This window comes from Engystomops pustulosus, chromosome 2 (genome assembly GCF_040894005.1).
Source record: "Engystomops pustulosus chromosome 2, aEngPut4.maternal, whole genome shotgun sequence".
Taxonomy (NCBI): Eukaryota; Metazoa; Chordata; class Amphibia; order Anura; family Leptodactylidae; genus Engystomops; species Engystomops pustulosus.
This window is the reverse complement of record NC_092412.1, coordinates 75,835,926-75,855,263: the sequence shown is the minus strand read 5'-3', so window position 1 is coordinate 75,855,263 and position 19,338 is coordinate 75,835,926. Positions and strand designations below refer to the sequence as shown.

The window sequence follows — 19,338 nt, the reverse complement described above, 5'->3', positions numbered from 1 at the left end:
GCTTTGTCCTCTGCAAATGTGCCTTCTCGGTATTATAGATGTCATCTGTCCCTGAACAATTCCACTTTGGAAGACAATGATTTCTTTGTTGTTTGTGTTCTCTGTAGTCATTGTGTTATAGACTATTGTTCCCTGCCCACAGTGTTATAGTGTAAAATTTAAGTGCTTGACTTGCTGCCGGAGGGTCACATTTAGTTCTCATTAACTGTACATTTATACGCTTGTATATGGGTGCTGATGACTTATTTTACTCAGAACTTAGCCTTCTAGTTCTCTCGCTTGCTGAAACATAGACGGATGCATCCGTTGACTATAAAGAAATAATATAAAAACTAATAAAAAGTTTGGCAGTTCAGTTTAATTTAATTAAAAAGGAAAAATGTTTAGATATGTCCTTATATGATTCAGTAGGCCTAAAGCATCAGCAGCTGATGGCATCATTTTTATAAAGATATAATAATATAATCTACCGTGGTATGATGTATCTGTACGTCACAAATTGGTAGCGAGTGTATGGAGATGGCTCACAGACTGAGCCCTCTCCACACAAGGTGGGTGTTTGCTTCATATTGCAGCAAACACTCACCGGTAACTCCCGCGATCGGTGCTGGCATCAATCACATATGTTAACCCTTCTATCACCACCGGCAGAACATGTTGAGCCTTTGATCGCCGTCTGTTGGTTGATCGCCATATTGACTTGGATCATCGCTCCCCTTGACGTCATTGGGGAGCGACCATCTGTCTCCATGTCAGTCTCGGGCCATTTAAGACCCGACAATGGCACTTTGTAACATTGTAATCAATGAGTAGTAAAATCCCCATATTCTTGCTGTTGTATGGCAGTATATAATAGCATCAATCAGACAACCTAGGGAGTCTGAAAAATAGTGAAAACAAAAATAAAAAAAAGTTACATAACTACACAAATAAAAAAAAAAATAAAGTAAAATTTCAAATCACCGCCTTTCGTTAGAACTGATATAAAAATAAATGGTTAAAAACATAAATATGGTTTTGTCGCATTCTAAAATATCAGATCTATCAAAATGTTACAGAAAAAAACGCCCCAAGTGACACTTTTTCCATTTTGCTACATATAATAAAAATGATTAAAAAAGTGATCAAAAAGCCGTACAGTCCTTAAAATGGTAGCAATGAAAACATAATTTCATCTTGGTAAAAATGACACATCACCCAGCTCTGTACACCAAAGTATGAAAAAGTTATTAGAGGCAGAAGTTGTCAAAATGGAGGGGGTTTTTTTGTACAGAAGATTGTTGTAAAACATGTTAAAACCTGTATAAATATAGTATCCCTGTGATTGTACCGACCCTAAAAAAAAGTTGTCATTTTGGGTGCACACGGAAAGCCGTAAAAGCAAAGCACAGAAGAAAATGGCGCGAATGCATTTTTTTCGCCAATTTAACTGTATTTGGAATTTTTTTATTCACTTCCCAGTACTCCCAATATTTAAATACCGTCAATACCGTTTAAAGTGCAATTTGTTTTGCAAAAAGCAAGCTCTCATACAGAGTCGCTGAGAGACGGGCAGGGAGAGTCGCTGAGAGACGGGCAGGGAGAGTCGCTGAGAGACGGGCAGGGAGAGTCGCTGAGAGACGGGCAGGGAGAGTCGCTGAGAGACGGGCAGGGAGAGTCGCTGAGAGACGGGCAGGGAGAGTCGCTGAGAGACGGGCAGGGAGAGTCGCTGAGAGACGGGCAGGGAGAGTCGCTGAGAGACGGGCAGGGAGAGTCGCTGAGAGACGGGCAGGGAGAGTCGCTGAGAGACGGGCTTAGTGAGTACACTCGCCATATCCCCTCATGCAATCTATGCTTTATGTTCGACTTCCTTTGTTGTCATGATCATTAGGGTTAGTGTATGGAAAAGGAAAAATTAGAGTGAGATGTGCATATGTAAGAGCTTATCCCCAGCAACCCCAACGAGATGCTCCAACATCTGAGAATTGCTGCCCCTCTTCCCTGCTCCCATGTACCCATGCACATGACAGATTTAATACTAAAACTTTACAAGCTTCTAGATCACCTAATTAATATGACACAAGGCATGTTAGACCATTTATTTAATGCACACGTTACACAGAAATTTGGTACATTTTACTTGGTAAATCTCTTTGAGCTTTTTTCTATGCAAATTAGAGATCAGACTATCAATCCAGGTCAGGCCTAGTCTCTAATCCACATGCATTGACAGCAAGCATCATAGATGTTGTAGGCCAGCAAAGAGGAGCACAGACAAGGAATTTGAAACTTCATTTTCACAAGGTTGGGGACAAACATATTGCTGAAATGCTTTTTACAATTTCATTTTTGCCCAAAGGAAAGAAATGTAATGTCTACTCGAACAAATGTAATCTAATACACAGTTTATGGTACAGCATCCATAACATATGTAATCCACCCAGGTCTTTGTTGCAGGTTCTAGTATAATTAATGTGATGCTCATGTGATATTTCCTATGTACTACCTCTACTTTTACATGGTATTTGTATGTGTTCTTTGGTCCTGGTGGCGTTTTAGTATTTTTGTGAAGGAATATTGCTAATATTTGTGTTGTGGCCTTTTACTTGGAAACATTTTATTGCTTATCCCTTGTTATGAATGTTATTTAATAAGAAGTTCACAGTAATTGCTTGCTGCCACCGTTCATTTCTCATTTCCCTGTGATACATCAATGTGTCATTAAGACATCCTAGAAGTAAAGAGGGAAGATGGCGAGCTAGGGGATTTTCAGAGGTGCCCTCCCTCAGTCTTAAATATTCTGCCCATGACACAATACATATTTGGATTCTAGGCAGGTTTTTTTATCCACCAAAGTCTTCATTTTAAAGTTTTCTCCTTTGTCACAGGTTCTGTTTCAGCTCTTTTAATTCTGTGTCGGGTAATTTGCAGTGATGGAGAATAGACATTGTGGATGTGAAGTGAGATGAGATCTGCACAAAGTTGTCCTTCATAATTACATCCCACACTAAAGGATTTCTATTTTGCCGGTCCCTCTAGAATGGTTTAAAGCAGCAAATTATTATATAGCGATTTCATAAAATATATTCCTTTCTTTAATCAGATGAGCAGCGTGAAGAAGCTCATTCCACGTCTGAACGCAATTCTATTTCGCCTTCAATTTGAAGAGCAAGTAAACAACATCAAACCAGATATTATGGCTGTCAGTGAAGCATGCGAGGAGATAAAGAAAAGCAGGAGCTTCGCTAAACTGCTGGAGATAGTGTTGCTCATAGGCAACTACATGAATGCTGGATCCCGTAATGCACAAACATTTGGATTCAACCTCAGCTCTCTCTGCAAAGTAAGTGTTACTTTCCTAATGACACTTCTATTTAGATGCTGTGTAGTTACATATTATGGCATTGCTTGGGGACTGATAAAAAAGTTGTATTTGTCTCCTCTATGTTCTTAAAAGTCTAAGTGACAACTTTCCTGAAATAGATATCTTCGGCTCCCCTGGTAAAGCATCTAACCTGCAATAATATCGACCTGTACGCATACAAATGATAGCTTTATTAACATTGGTCGGATGACTTTTAGGAATATTGACTTTCAGTTTTATCACTACTCCATGCATTCATGGGAGGCATTTTAGGCATTACTTCAATGATAGTTACATTGATAGTTACAATGATAGTTACATTTCTACAGCCATTTTTCTGGCGCCTCTAGTTGTAGGGCAGATTGCTTTTTGTAGGATAAGTATGTTTTCTACAGCACAACTCCAAAACAGGGCTCTCTCCTACTCCCCATTTCCTTAGTCCACCTCTCTCAGCAACACCTGCTACACGCATTGATCTAAAGAGGGAGAAGGTGTGTTTCCGAAACGCATCATCTATAAAGCAACATTTAAACCAATACTTATGAAATGTGGGCGCCTCTCCTGAATGATTTCCATACCCCTCCCTGGTCTCCCCAACTACTTCCCATTTCTGTAGTGCACTTCTCTGGTGCGTTATTGACACCTCTCAGTGACCATAACAGAAATAAAAGCTTCAATCAGGTCAGGGTATTCTAACTTTAGTGCAGGATATGTTTTCAGCACATGAAGCAAGTTTCGTGCTCATAGGAAACAGTTTTGGGCCCTTGGCTACCATGCAATGGCACTATCTCTCAGAGATTATTTGGAGGGTTGCCAGTGCATGACTGGTAGGACCCCATGGTTATTCATCCAGTTCTAGGCACTAGTACAGGTGCCTGGCTGTAACAACTTACCTGCTGCTTCACGCATTGCTCCAAGTACTATACGATGTATAAACAGGTTGAAATCCCTATTGGAAAAAGAGGTATTGGCCACAAGGGATTTAATAAGTTTGGTTGTCAATACTGTAGGAAAAACAAAAAGTGGTTGCTCCAGCGTGGAATAATCAAAAGGTATTTAAAAACAAAATTGATTTAAAGCATGTTAAAACATAATGTACACATGTATGTTGTGTAAAAAACTGTGTAAGTTGAAGTCTATTCTGGAGAATAGCTCCCATCCCTTGCATGAGACTGTGGTGGCATTGGGGAGCACCTTCAGTGACCGACTGCTTCACCCCAAGTGTGAGAGGGAGCGTTATCGTAAGTCATTCCTCCCTGCTGCCATCAGGCTGTTCAACAAACAAGGCCCAAACAGAAGTAACCTGCGCCCCCCACCTAACCAGTCCCTGCAGTCCCATCCACAGACTAAACATCAAACTGACGATCATTGCTTGTCTCTTTGTCTTTTTATCCCACTTTTCTTTTTGTTCATTTATCCCTAATATTCTCTGTACCCTCTCTGCTGCTGTAACGCTGTGAATTTCCCCACTGTGGGACTAATAAAGGATTATCTTATTTTATCTTAAAAAAGGGGGAAAAAAGTACTATATGTAGCTTTGTTTGGAAAACTTCCGTAATCATAACAGCTTGTGCTTGATACCAAAGAGACCAAGTTTAAAAAGGAAACACAGAAATGCATTATGGGTAAACACAAGAATGCCCAATGGGAAAACACAGGTGTTTTCTATAATGCATTGCTGTGTTATCCAACTATGCATTCCTGTGTTTTCCCATAATGCATTCCTGTGTTTTCCCATAATGCATTCGTGTTTTTTCACATAATGCACTTTTATGTTTCCTCTTTAAACTTTGTGTCCTTGGTATCAAGCACACACTTATGATTTATGAATAGGTTTTTCCGAATCGTGTCAATAGACCTTTTTTCCCCCCTCCTTTTTTCATGTGCACATTCTGTTTTAACGGCAATTAAATCAATTTTGTTTTTAAATACCTTTTTCCTATTCCACGCTGTAGCAACCACTTTTTGTTTTTCCTTGGATATCTTTGAGAAGCCCGATATTCTTTCACCTTGTCTCTGTGGAATACCTGACTGATTGAGAGATCTTGGAATACAGGGGTCATTTACCTTACCAGGGGTCAGCCACCAGAAACCTCCTTGATGAAGCTATTGTGCACTATTATTGTAGCTATCATAGATGTTAATATGAATGAAAGGAACAGTATAGCTCCCCAGTTTGGGGAGATGTAGTTATTCTGATTTCAGACATGAAAATCCAAAATAATAAATAAATAATATTAACTTGAGGTGAATATGTTGCGCATCGTCACCCCTTTACCCTGGTCTCCAGAAATTAATGCACAATTGTGTATATCGGATACTAGGGCTCTCTACTGGCTGCAGAATCTGAGGTTACTATTTTGGAATTTTATCCTTTAACGACCCTCTTAGCAGTTACAGTGACTTATTTCTGGCCTGGAATATAGTAATTTGTCTGCATATAGTATTCTCTGCACCGCCTCTAGAATGTATACAGATACATCTTAGGACCAGATTAGAAACTTTAACATTATCCTTTATCATTGTTTAAAAATTGATATTTTCAGGAGAAGGTGTCGAAATATACTTAGCTCCCTATTGGACATTTATTGTAACCACAGAATATATCTATTATGGAAATATTTATATACAAATTATTGGTTTATTAAAATTGCCCTTGACTGTTGGCCTTTTCACAAAGCCTCTAAAGTGTTATTTTATCCTTTTGTGTATATTCCACGGAGAATAGAAATTCAGGAAAATGTTGAAATGACATTATTTCTAAATTTAGTCTGAAAATTGGAGTTGCCACAGTTTCAGAATTATACTTTATTGAATTTCTGCATTGTGCTTCTATGACTTCCCCTGGACATTGTGCTCATAAATAATATCCCGGGTGATGTATACGTACAATAGTCTTATATCCGCTTCAGTACAGTATACAAAGTAATTATTTTTCTAAACTATATGAATGAATCTCGTAGAGGCTTGCTGGGCCAACGCTAATGCAATATTTCAGGAAAAACATTACCCACACATCAATTTTATTGATGCTACACCAGAGGTGACAGCATTTAAAGGGAAATAAACCTATTCAATTTTGCTGTTTTAACTGTGCCTTTCAGGCTGCATTTAGTGGTAGATGGGGATATAAAATGTGATTAATGGGGAAATTCACTTTGAGCCTATGTGATGCATGTAACTTGGTTAGACTACTTGTGACTACATCTGACCCTAACTATACACACAGCTCTGGTTCATATGGTATATACTTTTAAAGAGTAAAATAAAAGAAAATATCACTCAGTTGGCTCAATGGAGTAGCAGGTGTCATTCGTTTAAAGGTTGCAGGAAATCCAGACTTTTGGGATCCCTGAACAGCATCCCCTCAGAGGCGGATTAAGATTGGAGAGGGCAATATTTTCTGTTATGTTATTTGCTGAAAATTTTTCCCCATCATTAAAAATTTTTAGAGAAGTTTTGCATTAATGAGTTTGTTCCGACAAGGATACTGCCTGTGTCTCCAAAATTCAATAACCCAAACCTAGAACAGCTGAATTCATCTCAGATGTTCAGTTCATCTGATCTATGCACAGACACAAGGAGCAAGTTTGTGAAAACAGATGTGGCCTTCTTTATCTTCTTGCCTGAGAATGTCCAGATTATTTTTAATCACAATGCTGGGCATTAATTATGCCTTGTCTCCCTGAAAGAAGTTGCAGTTCCTGGCACACGGCCAAAATTACAACTTTTTCCCAGCCAGCACGCCACTTAGAGAGTGACTGACCGGGGCGTTCCTACTCTTTCAAGAATGACAGTTTGCAGGCTGTTGCTCAATTCTCGGACATAGAATTGTACGTCAGGACGTCAGCCCCCTAATTTACCCATTGGGGCTGGGACTTTACTGTACCCCAGCACTAAATAAATGTCGCACTAACATATTTCTAGAAGGATAATAATACTCCTCTTACTATTTTTGAGGAGTATTTTTAGCCGGGAAGGAGTATGACATTTTCAGTAATACAAGTATATAACTCATAGCTGTATATAATGTTGATAGACGCTATTTATATCAGAAAATTATGTGTCAGTATCTTCTGTGTTTAAATAGCAAATTGAGGCAGTTATAGTGATGTTACATCATGCATTGCCCAGACTGGAGCTGACGCCACCAACCCCCCAACCACAGTCGCCGAAACCTCCCACCACGCACAATGTATCCCCCTCCCTATGTGACCAGACTGTGGCAGCCGCTGCCGAGCCCCAGTGGCCAGACTGCAGCTGACACTGCAAATCCATGATAGTTGCTTTGTAAAATGCTTTTTTTTAAAAGAAATTTTGGTTTAATTTTTTTGGTGTCTGTGTTGGGGAGGAGGCCTTTTTTTTTAAGGTTTTTTATTAATTGAATTTGCGTCTGTCATTTTTTACGTGTTTTTACTGTTTATGCAGTCCTGTTTCACATACACCTCATGCCACCTCAGCACCAGACACGCAGTCCCACATAACATACACCTGCCACCTCAGCACCCGCCAGACACGCAGTCCCACGTAACATATACCTCATGCCACCTCAGCACCAGACATGCAGTCCCACGTAACATACACCTGCCACCTCAGCACCCGCCAGACACGCAGTCCGACGTAACATACACCTGCCACCTCAGCACCTGTCAGTCCTATGTAAAATACACCTCATGCCAACTCAGCACCTGCAAGACATGCAGTCCCATGTAACATACATGTCTCCCCTGACCTTGTCACATCCACTCCTATCAAGCCCCCTCACCTCCATACACATGTATGCACACAGTACCTGTACACGTTCTACTTGCAGGCAGCCATTACAGCTCTACTTCCTGTGAGGAGACTGTGAGGAGTAAACCACGCCCCCTTCCCCGAGGCTCCGCCCCCTCTCGTGACATCACGGCTACCCGGAGCAGCTCCATTCTAGAGGCTACCAGCGCTGTAGTGTGAGCTGAGCAGTGCCGGCCCGCGCGCTGCCATTGTAATGTCCTGGACACCATTGCTGTGCGCTCCGGACCGCTCAGCTCACACACTACAGCCAGGGATAATTGCCAAGTGTACTTTTACGCTTGGCAATTATTCTGGGGAGTAATGGCGCCTCATCATGCGTCTATGACGCTTGGTGAGGCGTTAATGCGATCTCTGCCCCCTGTGGTTATGTTTCCATGTTATTGGCAGACACAATTTTTACCTATGTTCTTATACACAAATTCACTTTCACCTCAATAGAAACCGCACATAAAATGACAGTGTATGCATGCTCCACTAAGAGCTTTGTATGTCAGGTGTAATTACCTCACCGGGCATTAATTAATCTAATGTGTCAATTTATTTTCCATTGATCGCTTTTAATAAAATATGCAGAAGTAAGTCATCGCCTGGGCTCCATTACGATGCAGTAACAAGACTAGGGAATTGCTGTTAAATTAATATTTAACTCTTCACTAGTTGCCTGGACTATTGATATCTTCCCACAGCTATTTCGTTCTTATTAACAAATTACAAGCTTTCCTGTGCTCATTCAGGCCTGACTACATAGTAATCTGCAGCCACTTGAAACCTCTCTGGCTGCTTACATTTTAGTCAGCTCATCAATTTTTCCACTCACATCTCATATTTGTATACGTTTTTTGTCGCTCTTTTGGCTTAATTGTCTAAATCCCAGTTTGCCCATAAATTAAAAATCCATCATGCTTTTTGTGTTATGAATGCCAGCTAAAAAATTAATGAGAAAATGGTCCTCAATTCACGTTTTCTGCTTCAGTAAATTTTTCAAAGAGAAATGGAAAGCAGAAATCTTTATGTGCACACATTTACTGTGCTTGTATAACATGTTGGATTATATATGATAATGATGGTTCTTTTACTGCAGCCGGTGTAGCCGGCTTATAATGGTCTAAAAGTAGTGTGCAATGGACACATTGCGCATTCAGTGTATGACATATGTGTTCTATGCACAGTATACACTTACCCATGCACTGAACTGATGGACATGGCCTCTTATCTCCCGTGGGTTAATGATTCCCTACAGATGATGCCCTTGCTGGTATTCCTTTGCTGGAATATGTTTGGTAAATAGTTAGAACTGCATATTGTTAATATCCTACAGGATCAGTGGTTTTAAAGGTATCTTGATTCCTGTCTAGCCTTTTTAATTTAGTCCTGATAAAAGTTTCTCAAATCCTTATTCATGCCTGTTTATCTACGTGTAAAAACTTTATGAACTGACTGTTCACATCTGCCTAAAAGGCACCTGTCACCAATACACCTAATGACAGGTTCCCATATTACTATACAAACTGTTGTCCAATGGTAAAAAATTCATAGTTCCTACCCCCGAAAATGAACTTTGTAACACTCCTGCCTAAAGGAGCGGGATGTCTTTAGGGAGTGTTCTATTCAGGAAAGGCAGTGTGTCTCTCACCTCATGTCTGCTGACATATCCCCCACCACCAGCAGACATGACCCGAGAGACGCATTACCCCGCATGAATAACGCACTCCATTGGGACTCGCTGCTCCCTTGGTGCTCAGCTATCTCTGTCTGTGCCACAGAGATGAATAGAGCATCTGACAGATGTGCAACTAGTTAATTTCTATGAATCCTATTAAAGGATTTAGCTTTAATATGGCAACTTAAATCCAAGATGGCAACCCAGGCTGATGCTTAAATTCTAATACAATTGCAGATTTTAGATCACTAGTATACATGTGTAAAGTGATTGCGATTTAACAAACAAATTCTATCTCCTAAAATTATGGGATGTCATAGTGATTGTTGACACTGATTGATTTGGTCTGGTTATTATTCGTATTAAAAAAATATATACTTTTCTATGATGCACAGTGTGGAGTATAAGCGAGGAGGTGCAATAGACTGGTTTTACCACCATTTTCATTTACCGTATATACTCCAGTATAAGCCGACCCGAGTATAAGCCGAGACCCCTAATTTTACCACCGAAAACTGGGAAAATATATTGACTCGAGTATAAGCCGAGGGTGGGGAATGCATTGGTCACAGACCCCCTCAGTATATAGCCAACCAGCCCCCTATAGTATACAGCCAGTCCAGCCTGCCCCCAGTAGTATACAGCCAGTCCAGCACTGCCCCCAGTAGTATACAGCACTGCCCCCAGTAGTATGCAGCACTGCCCCCAGTAGTATGCAGCACTGCCCCCAGTAGTATGCAGCACTGCCCCCAGTAGTATGCAGCACTGCCCCCAGTAGTATGCAGCACTGCCCCCAGTAGTATGCAGCACTGCCCCCAGTAGTATGCAGCACCCTAGCCTGCCCCGTTTGGTATACAGCCTGCCCCCAGTAGTATACAGCCCAGCCCAGCCTTCCCCCGGTAGTATACGCCTGCCCCCAGTAGTATACAGCTTGCCCCAGCATTAAAAAAAAAAAAAAAACTTGTATACTCACCCTCCGGTGGCCCCGATGTGCAGCGCTGCTCCCCTGATGTCCGCGCGGCTCGTCTTCAGGCTTCCGCACCCGTCTTCTTTCTTTTGCAGGGCGCCGCCATTGCTCTCTCTCTCTCGGCCGGCGCCTAGTATGACGCGCTGCTGCTGACGTCATACTAGGCGCCGCCCGGGAGAAGAACAATGGCGGCGCCCTGCAGAAGAAAAGACGGGCGCGGAAGCCTGAGGACGAGCCGCGCGGACATCGGGGGAGCAGCGCTGCACATCGGGGCCACCGGAGGGTGAGTATATATGTTTATTATTTTTTAAGTATTTTTAACTTCCTATATGACTCGTGTATAAGCCGAGGGGACGTTTTTTCAGCACATTTTTTGTGCTGAAAAACTCTGCTTATACACGAGTCATATACGGTACAATCCATTTGTAAAAAGTGTCAAGCACGGATGCAGGATCTCTGCAGCAGCCAGTGACTCAGAAAAGCTGACTAGCACTTTGCAGATGATGAATAGCGAGTTATAACTTGACTGTCACTATTGATTGCATATGTAACAAATCACCCTTTACTGGGTTCACTATATATATTTTTTGTTACTGCATGGAATCAGTACAATGTTCTGGTATGTTTAAAGGGGTTTACTGGCCCATAAATATTAATGGATTAGCCATTAATGTTTTTATTGTTTGGTTTGTGATCCATGATGAAGTGGATTCAAGAACTTTTTCTTAAAATAATCGTTGATACAGGTGTGTGTAAACCTACACATACTTGCACTGCTGAATCTCTCCAATCTGCAGTCAATGTCTTGGACTGTGTCCATCAAGTACAACATTTTGGAGCAAAGTATGCTAGTAGGTGGTGTAAACCTAGACTACATTGTATAAAGATGCAGCAAAATTATAGTGCAGATTGTCTGAGTTTTTTAGTTTTTAGTAATGTGGCCAATGCCTTTAACATTGGATTGCTAAAAGAATGTGATGATCATTTTGGTTCCCCATCAGCCACATATTATGAAGCATGCTCCAAACATGCAAAGGACTAGATAAAAAACAGTGATATGTTTTATCTCTGTAGCAGTGGTACACGTCTTCTTTAATTGAATTGGACATGAATTAATGAATATAAAATTATGGGATATGCGGTACAGTATTTAACAAGATATGGCGGGAAGGGTTACAGCAGAAGGTTTTTTTCTTCTATTTAATGAAGCTATGTATGAAACCAAGTTTCAAACCGCTTGATATGTTCGTTTTCCAGAGGACTCCCTTTTGTCATAATTTGCAATAACAAAGTTAAAAAATGTTTTAGAATACAGGTTTTCCATGAGAGCACATATATATCTTTTCATACACGTATTATCTCTGTGGGATGACATGCTTGGTGGCCCATTGCTGACATCTTCCTCATTAACAGCCCCACAATAGCAATGGTCCATCACAAGCTTACAAAATATAAAAGGCAGAATTTTCACAGAGTATAAAACCCATCCACTTCATTATAATTTGAACTTTTGCGCTTTGCAGATTTGTTCATTTTTATCAGGCTGTTGAAAAAAAGTGCTTTTATCTATGTTACTGCAGCTACAAGGCATATTGCTTTTCTCTGAGTTCTGTTGGAAGTTGTCACTTAACAAAAAGTATGGTCACCTCTGTCAGAACCCCTCAATATATTTTATGAAAGCTTTGTGAAAGAACTTGCCCGCTTTTCAATCAACTGCTGTTCTGTATAAATCATCTTTTTCCCTTTTAAAAGTACCCTTTGAGTTGTACATGTTCAAGGCATATTTTGTCTTTTCCACCTCTAAATTGGAAAGTTCAGCATTTTTGGACTGTTCTTGTTAAGTGATTTGCATCGTTACATGGTGTGGTTGTTCTGTTTAAAGTATAACTCCAATTTCTATTATTTACCAAATTGTCATATGTGGAAATGAGCGGACCCAAAATTTAGGTCCAACAGCCTCCATGCGGTAGCGGCGCCTACCCTCCACATGTTGCTTGATGGGCAGCTGAGCAGCCAATCAGCCATCTTTACGCTCCTAGCAACTAGGCATGGCTTTTATTGGCCAGGTGGACCCCATCAAGCAACATGTTTGAGTTAGGCACAGCTGCCAAACCTAAAGTTTGTGTCCGCTCATCTCTAGTCATATTTGACTCCCCTTTTAAAAATATAGAGATCAAAGCCCATATTGTCCTCCTCGCCCCTTTCTTTTCAGAGGTATGACATTTTCTGTTCTGAAGTTGCTTGTCAAAAATCTTCTACAGCCGCAGTGAAATGGGTGGACACTAACCTCTTCTTGTATGTGCCCTGAAGTTGAGTCAAATTTAATCTGCCCACAGATCCCATGATGCCTTTTTTTTCTCATTAAGTAAGTTGGCATTAATCTAGTGATATGTATGTGATCTATGTGTGTATGTATAAACACTGTATATATATATATACAGTTAGAAATAATGGGGTCCGATGTATAGGTATGTTCCCAAACCTGGAGAAATGTACATAATTTAATTAACAGGGAAGGCAGATGCAAAAATAGAACAAATCAAACTTTATTGGTTACAAACAATAAATATAAAATCCCCAAAAGTGGGGGATGAGAACAAAAGATCTTCCAAATCCCAGTACTAGTGAGCATAGTCAGCTGTAGTGTAGATTGTGTCACTGCAGTAGATGGAAGTGTTTAATCCAAATAGTTTACTGGAGATAGAGCAGACAAAATCATTCCCATAAACAATAGGATAAATCAACTATAATTTATCTTGCTGTAACACAATATCAGATAAGTAAAAATATAAAATAAGTCTCAGAGCTAACAGTGTCCTAGCACTGAAACAGTAAACAGGTAATTAAATTACCAGGGATGTCAGATCTGGGCAGAAAGAAGGTCATTGATGCCCCACTCGTATTACCCACTAAACGGGTTTCCTGAGGGGATGTTCGGCAAGAAGCATTCACCAGTTTTTATAGTGATCTTCATTCTGTTGAGGCTCGGAACCCGCCACAATGCTACCCCTTCTGGTTAAGACACCAGAAATGTTGAAGAATTGACAGACTGCGTGTCAGCAAACTTAATTCATGTGTGTCATACGGGCAGTAATAGAACTGTTTCTGGGCTCGAGGTGACGAAAGTGTATGTGTCACAGGTTCACTCCTGCATGCTACCGTCTGAACCATTTTGATTGGCCACCCGGGATCTAGGTAATAAGAGTGGGAGTGGCCAGACTGAATCGTACATGAGTACACCTTGCACAAACGCAAACACCGATGAAGATACCCACTCAATAAAGCATCCAGTATAAAATTGGGGCCCACCTGTCAGAAACAGTACATATTGATTCTCACATACCCAAAAATTAAATCAATACTAACGATTATATAACAAAGAAGTAAATCAGTATGGATCATACTTTAGCTTGGTTGTGTGATATACCAATTATCACAAGAAATATCCAAATGATCATTGAAAGAACCATAATTTGTGTGAGAAATCATTACTCGATGTCTACAATTTTCACTGCCATTTATGGTAGCATATGGTAAGTATCGACGAGATATCATATTATGGCATGATCGCGGATGTACAGATAAAACATACAACCTAAGCTAATTCAGTACAAGGTTTGTATGATAGAAATAAGTAAGTGTTAACGAGGCAAAGCATGATGACGCAATGAGAAATATTCTGATAGGGCAGACCACCGAGGAGACTGATATGGTACAAGATTTTTTATTCCAGTAAAGCCATATAAAGGAAAAATAGTACAAACTGAAGTGTGCCAATGTAGAGGCAAAAAGGTACATAGCAAGGTGCACCGAGCCACAGAAACAAACAAACACACTCTGTTATACTAAGCACAGAATATTTAAACAAATCTGTGCTACAAAATATAACTCAATAAAAGGATTGCCGTTCTTATTTAAAATACATTTAATGTGAAGACCCCAAATCATGGTGCAATGGACTAAAGATATAGGCTATTTTATAGAATAAATACATAGACAAGACACAATTGTGCAAAACCAAACGACTACAATGAAAAATATATAAATGTTTGACAAAGTAATAAATAACTAATAATAATGGGAAAACTCAATCCTTAGACCCATAATTCATTATCCAAACTGACAGTTCCAAGGGGCTATTTATGATAACTCCTATCCAAAACATAAAATAAAAATATAAATACATATTTTATCGAAACTTAGAGTGCATATCATAAATAGAGCAAAAAACAGCCAGTTTTACATAGGACATATGGATGAGAGCCTGGGAATATATAGTAACAATATTGTGCATAATCACATGTGTGAAATGTGCATTCGGGTACTATAAATGCATCTTGAAAAACAAACCATTAAAATAGGTAGAAAGTGCATCACTGCATATCACCGTCATATAGGTAAAGCACCCACAACGAAACAAAATGATGTATGAAATGAATGATAAATTATAAAAGAAGAGACCATTGAGATATAATGGTCCTTCCGATGCAATATACCAGTTTCAATGAGAACAACTGCAGTACTGATATAATCACAATGTTCCCACCCCGAAAGTTGTGTTATCTTCTCCAACCCAAGGATGAGAAGATCTTGTTTACGACTCCTATGATGCTGAAGGAAGTGCGAAGCTACTGACGTGAGGGTTTTGCCTTTGTGAGAGTCAGTTGCAGCCATATAAATGGTGGAAAGATGTTGCTGGCAAATATTGCATAACTCTTGGGTGGTTTGTCCCACACAAAGTTTCGGGCAGGGGCAGAGTAGCATGTAACTCCTTTGGTCTTGCAATGTATGTAGTCTCTTATCTTTACAGTGATGTGTTGGATCATTAAATTCCATTGTACATACCACGTATGCAGTTGCCACACCGGAAGGAACCCTGTAGGCGGATCCCTCTGCCTGTCAATGTAAGGGGACGTTGAAAGTGACTATTCGTAAGGACATCCTTTAGATTCCTAGGACACTGTGCTGTGAGTTGTGATTTCTCTGTAAGAAAAGGAACCAATCTTGCAGCACTTTTGAGGATCCCCCAATATTTGTTCAAAATGTCAAACAGTTCACCACACTGCTTTTTGAGGATTGTAACTAACCATGGTTTAGAGTCGGTTAATAGAACCTTTGTTTGAAGTAATTCCCTGTGGTCACTGTTCTTTGCTCATGTAAATGCTCCAGAAACTATTTTCTGTGGGTATCCCCGATTTTTAAAATGAGATGTCAAATCCCAAGCATGCCGTTTACAATTCCGTTTAAGCCTCAGGAACTGTCCGGTGGGTATTCCATTCTTTAATGGACAGCTGGAGAAGATGTAGAAGATTGTTAGTCGCTGGTTTTTGCGAAAAGAGACGTGGTAAGCAGCTGTGTATATGAAATTATAATTTCCAGAAAATCCACTGATGTGGCTGAAATATGGGACGTGAGTATAATGTGCCAAGGGTTGGTGTTTAGGTCCAGAACAAAATCTTGATATTCCTCCCTTGAATCGGTCCAAAGGAGGAGAATGCCTTCTATGTACCGGAACTATCCAGACACCCTGGTCTTGAAGGGATGCGGACGATAGACAAAATTATCCTCCCAGCATTCCAAAAATAGGTGCGCATATGATGTTGCACACTTTGCCCCAATGGCAGTACCCGACACTTGTTTATAGTACTTGCAATCGAACACAAAATACACCAGGAAAAGAAGGTCCAGGAGGAAGGAATCATGCATTCTATCCGTGGACCATTGTTTGTCCAAAAAAATAAGCAATCGCTTCTAGGCCTACCTTATGCTCAGTAATAGTATATTTGATGCTTCCATGTCCAGGGTGACCAGTAGAATTCGAGCAGGCATCTTTAAGTTTTCTAGTTGCTGTATCAGATGTGTTATATCCCGAACGTAGGAATCCAACCTGTAAACCAGAGGCTGAAGGTAAAAATCAAGGTAGGTACAAAACTTTTTGTTCAATCCACCTGTCCCTGAGACGATCATGAGACAACATGAAGGCAGTACGGTGGATCTGTGGTTAGCATTACAGTCTTGGAGCACTGGGGACCTGGGTTCAAGTCCCACGGTCAACATCTGCAAAGAGTTTGAATGTTCTCTTCGTGTTTGCGTGGGTGTCCTCCAGTTTCCTCCCACACTCCAAAAAATACTTCTAGGTGATTAGATTGTGAGCCCCATGGGGACAGAGACCAATTTGGCGATCTCTGTGCAGCGCTGCGTAATCTGTGTGTGCTATATAAATAAAGGAATTATTATTTAAGTATAATGAACAGAGACAGATCTGTAGAATCGAAGATTAGGATGGGGTATTCATGGAACAAGGAGGGGCATTTTATCACACTATTCTGTGTAGGAAACTAACGGATCCACAGATCTCACAATTAACCCTTCTGTGAGTCTGTAGAATTGTTTTAGACGATTTTACAGGGCTTGTCAACACACAAATATATATGTTTGAAGTTGAATCTAGCAGGAAATGACTCCTCGTTCATGTTATGAGATATGTTTTGCTTTTTTTAATTAAAACTATTTTAATATACTGTATTTTATATTTGTTTTGTTTTTGTAATGTTTATACAATAACTGTTATGTTCTCCACCTGATTTCTAATTATTAAACTACGAAGTAGAATAATAATTGAATGATTTGTTTTTACTTTTCATTGCAGCTGAAAGACACAAAATCAGTTGATCAATCAATGACACTTCTTCATTTTCTGGCGGAAATATGTGAAAAGAGGTTCCCTGATGTCCACATATTTGTGGAAGATATTCAGACAGTAGATAAAGCAAGTAGAGGTTTGTATTATGATTACATTTTATTCAGTCCTTTTAAGTATGATGTCAAATTCTTGTAGTCTTAGTTTTTAGGCCCCCGTAGCCCTAAAAGAACATTTGTTAAAATTGTATGATTCTGCCAGAACTGAAGGCATATCCTGTTATAGGCGGTGGCATGATATCACTGATCAACTTCTCCATACATTCACATGTTTTTTAAGGGGAAAACCTGAACAGCTTCAACTGCATAATCCTTTAGCATAGTGGCCTCCAATTTTTGTATCCATGCACCAGCTCCAGCCCCCCCCCCCCCCCAATTTGGGTAACCCCCTTTCCATGGTCCCAGCAGCTTCCCCTCACTAATGAAATGCCCAGCGCATAAGCCTGGCCTTCACTAATAAAATGTCTAGCAGCAGCAGCCTCCCTTCACTAATAAATTGTCTGGCATCCTCCCTTCACTGATAAAATATCTAGCAGCAGCAACCTACCCTCATAAATGAAATATCCACCTGCAGCCTCCTCTCACTAATAAAATTTCTTGCAACAACCTCCCCATATCAATGAAATGTCCACTAGTAGCAGCCTTCCCTCACTAATTAAATGTCCAACAGAAACCCCCTCATTAGTGAAATGTCTACAGCAATGTTCTCATTAGTCAAATAAGTCCCCTTAAAAATAATAAACCCTGTACTTTGGACTTCCTCTTCTCCTTGCAACTCCTGCTTTAACTTCTTCTCGTGGCTTCCTGTTAGAGCACTCACACTGAGGTAATCATATATTAACTCTGCCACACCTTTTTGTATGTGTGTGTGTGTGTGCATGCGTGCAGAGCACATCAGGATCAGATATTTCACAGGGACCGCTGATCACATTTGTTTGGAGGGTAAGTTGCTCAAAAAGTAAATAGGTGCCAATAATTAAAAAAAAAAAAAAAATCTGAAAGTCTTATAAAACATAAAATGATGTAATAAACCATATAAAATAGACCATAAACTATTACAAAATATAGGACTCAATGGCTTGGAACACATTCACCTAGCCATGCTAAGTATAGTGGCTACACCTGATACTGCAGCTCAGCCCATTCTTATGAATCAATTCCATGTACATAATTGAAATGATGCCTTGCTTTTTTTTTGGAGCCATCTGAAATAGTCATCAATTAAGGAATATGCCCTATGTTACCGGTCCCCCAGCCCACAGAACATCTTAAGAAACATGCAGTTTGTTGGCATAGCAGGTCGCTGTGTCTAACCATGTGGGTTATAGGCAGTGACATGCAGAGAGCAACAGGGGAGAATATTTGGCAATGACAATGTGTGGCTCCACACCTGGAAGGAGTAGATGTTAGAGCCCACCCAGAATGATGACAAATCTATACAAAAAAAATAAACAGCACTGTTCAACTGTTGGTCAAAATGTGTTGAGATCTTAGTGCAAGTACTGTACCAGAAAAATACAACACCTCTCCAGTGATGTGAACCCAGGAGAAACATTCAATTGTAACTCTTAAAATGTTGTGCAGACAGAAACATGTCAAGATCTGAACAGCCAGAAAAAGTGATCTCTTGGTTAAGATTTCTCTCTATAGATGGAGGCCATAGAGCAGTGGTGGCGAACCTATGGCACGGGTGCCAGAGGTGGCACTCAGAGCCCTTTCTGTGGGCACCCAGACCTTCATCCCAACAGAGAGTTTGCCAGATATTACACCAGGCTTTCTCCTGTGGTCCAATACGGCCCAGGCTGTGCCATGCTCCGCGCCGTGCCATGATCACTGCCATAGAGGAAGAATTGATGAACTATTAGGGCTGTCAAA

General features: G+C 40.3%; 1 protein-coding gene across 3 annotated transcripts in view; it reads left to right on the top strand.

The window, feature by feature from the left end:
* Positions 1–19,338, top strand: part of DIAPH3 (diaphanous related formin 3) — a 403,620-nt gene that overhangs the window by 187,739 nt on the left and 196,543 nt on the right. For all 3 annotated transcript variants that reach the window (XM_072135306.1, XM_072135307.1, XM_072135305.1), the window contains 2 exons: positions 3,083–3,322; positions 17,414–17,543. In XM_072135306.1, coding sequence (XP_071991407.1) covers positions 3,083–3,322; positions 17,414–17,543 — 370 coding nt within the window. The remainder of the gene's footprint in view (positions 1–3,082; positions 3,323–17,413; positions 17,544–19,338) is intronic.